The sequence below is a fragment of the Ammodytes marinus genome (assembly GCF_949987685.1).
Source record: "Ammodytes marinus genome assembly, contig: scaffold_289, whole genome shotgun sequence".
NCBI classification, from domain to species: domain Eukaryota; kingdom Metazoa; phylum Chordata; class Actinopteri; order Uranoscopiformes; family Ammodytidae; genus Ammodytes; species Ammodytes marinus.
This window is the reverse complement of record NW_027648307.1, coordinates 35,001-37,500: the sequence shown is the minus strand read 5'-3', so window position 1 is coordinate 37,500 and position 2,500 is coordinate 35,001. Positions and strand designations below refer to the sequence as shown.

At 42.0% G+C, this 2,500-nt stretch overlaps 1 protein-coding gene across 1 annotated transcript in view; it reads right to left on the bottom strand.

Moving 5' to 3' along the window:
* LOC307270776 (thyrotropin-releasing hormone-degrading ectoenzyme-like) overlaps positions 1-2,500 on the bottom strand; it is a gene marked incomplete at both ends in the record, with an annotated part of 34,252 nt that overhangs the window by 7,103 nt on the left and 24,649 nt on the right. The window contains one exon of the mRNA XM_080054657.1: positions 1-148. This exon is cut by the window's left edge and continues 20 nt beyond it. Coding sequence (XP_079910783.1) covers positions 1-148 — 148 coding nt within the window. The remainder of the gene's footprint in view (positions 149-2,500) is intronic.

Genomic DNA, 2,500 nt, shown 5'->3' with positions numbered 1-2,500 from the left:
GTCGGAGCAGGTGAGCGCTTCCAGAAGAATCTTTTTCTCGGAGACGGCGCTGGACTCGTGAAACTTCATCCAGATAAACTCCCAGACGTCCTCGTCCATCAGGCTGACCCCAGTGCAGTACACTATGTCCCGGATGTTAGGCGGGATCCTAGGGGGGAAAATACACAAGATTTAGCCTTTAAAAGGTGCTCCGAGGAACTTTCAGTGTGTGTTAATGATACTTGGGGGAATCCTATGAAAAATATAGAACATTTGGTCTTAAAAACGACCACAAATATGCAAATCTGACACAATTAAAAGTTTTTTAAAATGAAGCAAACATTTTAAAGAAGTGTATGTGGTATTTTTTTATTCCTGGGTGAGCGTATACCCATGACAAAGGCAGAAAGAAAAACTATATAAAAATAGCATTCTTTGCACTGATGGTCTCGTTTGCTGCTGTTACATGTACAGTAAACTATGTCCCGGATGTTAGGGGGGATCCTATGGAGAAATACACAAGATTTGGTGTTAATTTCTTAATTTATTTTTTAAACCTTTATTTATACAGGTAAATCCCGGAGACCGGAGACTCTTTTTTAGGGAGACCTGTTCCCATTCCCACGTTACCATTCACACACACATTCATACACCGATAGCAGCAGCTAACTATCGACATTCACACGAGGCAAGGTGGGTGAAGTGTCTTGCCCAAGGACACAACAACTATGACACAGGTGGCAGGGCGGGGATCGAACCTCCAACCCTTTGATCATCGGCCGACCCGCTCTACCAACTGAGCCACAGTCGCCCCAAAATTAGCCTTACATGTACAGTAAACTATGTCCCGGTTGTTAAGAGGGATCGTATGGAAGAGTAATACACAAGATTTAGCCTTTAAAAGGTGCTCCGAGGAACTTTCAGTGTGTGTTAATGATATTTGGGGGAATCCTATGAAAAATATAGAACATTTGGTCTTAAAAACAACCACAAATGTGCAAATCTGACACAAATAAACGTTTTTTAAAATGAAGCAAAAATTTTAATGAAGTGTGTGTGGTATTTTTTTGTTCCTGGGTGAGCGTATACCCATGACAAAGGCAGAAAGAAAATCTATATAAAAATAGCATTCTTTGCACTGATGGTCTCGTTTGCTGCTGTTACATGTACAGTAAACTATGTCCCGGATGTTAGGAGGGATCCTATGAAATAAATAATTCACAAGATTTTAGTCTTAAAAATCACTGACTACACCTTTAAAGGTGCTCCGAGGAACTTTCAGTGTGTGTTAATTCTTGCTTGGATTACCAGGGAAACAATGTATTTGCCTTGGCTTCAATTAACCCTGTTGTTTCTTCCACTACCATGCAGTGGATTTAAAGGTGCTCCCAGGAACTTTCATGTGTGTTAATTCTAGCGCCCCCCTTTGGACAAAAGCGGTAGTGTTTTTACTACGCCAGCTGTTGTTCCTGGGTGAGCGTATACCCATGACAAAGGCATTAAGAATCAACAGCTGGCGTAGTAAAAACACTACCGCTTCTGTCCAAAGGAGGCGCTAGAATGAACACAAACTGAAAGTTCCTCAGAGCACCTTTAAGTGGGAACATGTATATAGCAAACGGGTCACACACTCTCACTATGCCCCAGCTGGTTACTGACCTGGATCATCAGTACAGCAAAAAAGGTGAACACTTCCTTCACACTGTAGTGTGTGTGTGTGTGTGTGTGTGTGTGTGTGTGTGTGTGTGTGTGTGTGTGTGTGTGTGTGTGTGTGTGTGTGTGTGTGTGTGTGTGTGTGTGTGTGTGTGAGTGAAAGAGAGAGAGATAGAGTGTGTGTGTAATTGACCTAAATTGTCAGTAAACCCAAAGTAAAAAACTTTCATCACAATACAGTGAGCACAGCTGGCAGCCGAAAAATGGTGTGTGTGTGTGTGTGTGTGTGTGTGTGTGTGAGTGCGCGCAGAATGAGTGATGCGGGGACAATTACATCATTCGCCGACCTGGGAAATCACTTTAGAGATGCTCCACTTAAGAGCAAGCTTCAATACACACACACACACACACACACACACACACACACACACACACACACACACACACACACACACACACACACACACACACACACACACACACACACACACACACACACACACACACACACACACACACACACACTCTAACTACCACATTAGTGCTGACTGTGACGTTAAAAGTGCTACTCCAGCCGACATGTGCCAAACACTTTGTACTTCAAGTGTGTGTGTGTGTGTGTGTGTGTGTGTGTGTGTGTTTATGAACAAGAGTGTGTTTTAAACAGATAACATGACATCTATGCTACTACCTGTTTAAAATATACTGTTAAACACTAAGCAAGGCAAGTTTATTTCTATAGCACAGTTCAGACATGTGAAAATATAGTTATTTTCTATATAGCCTATTTAATTAACTTAATTACTCTTTCATAGTTTCAAACTCAGTAACCATGAGGTCTCTGGTTCCTCCTCCCAGTAACCATGAG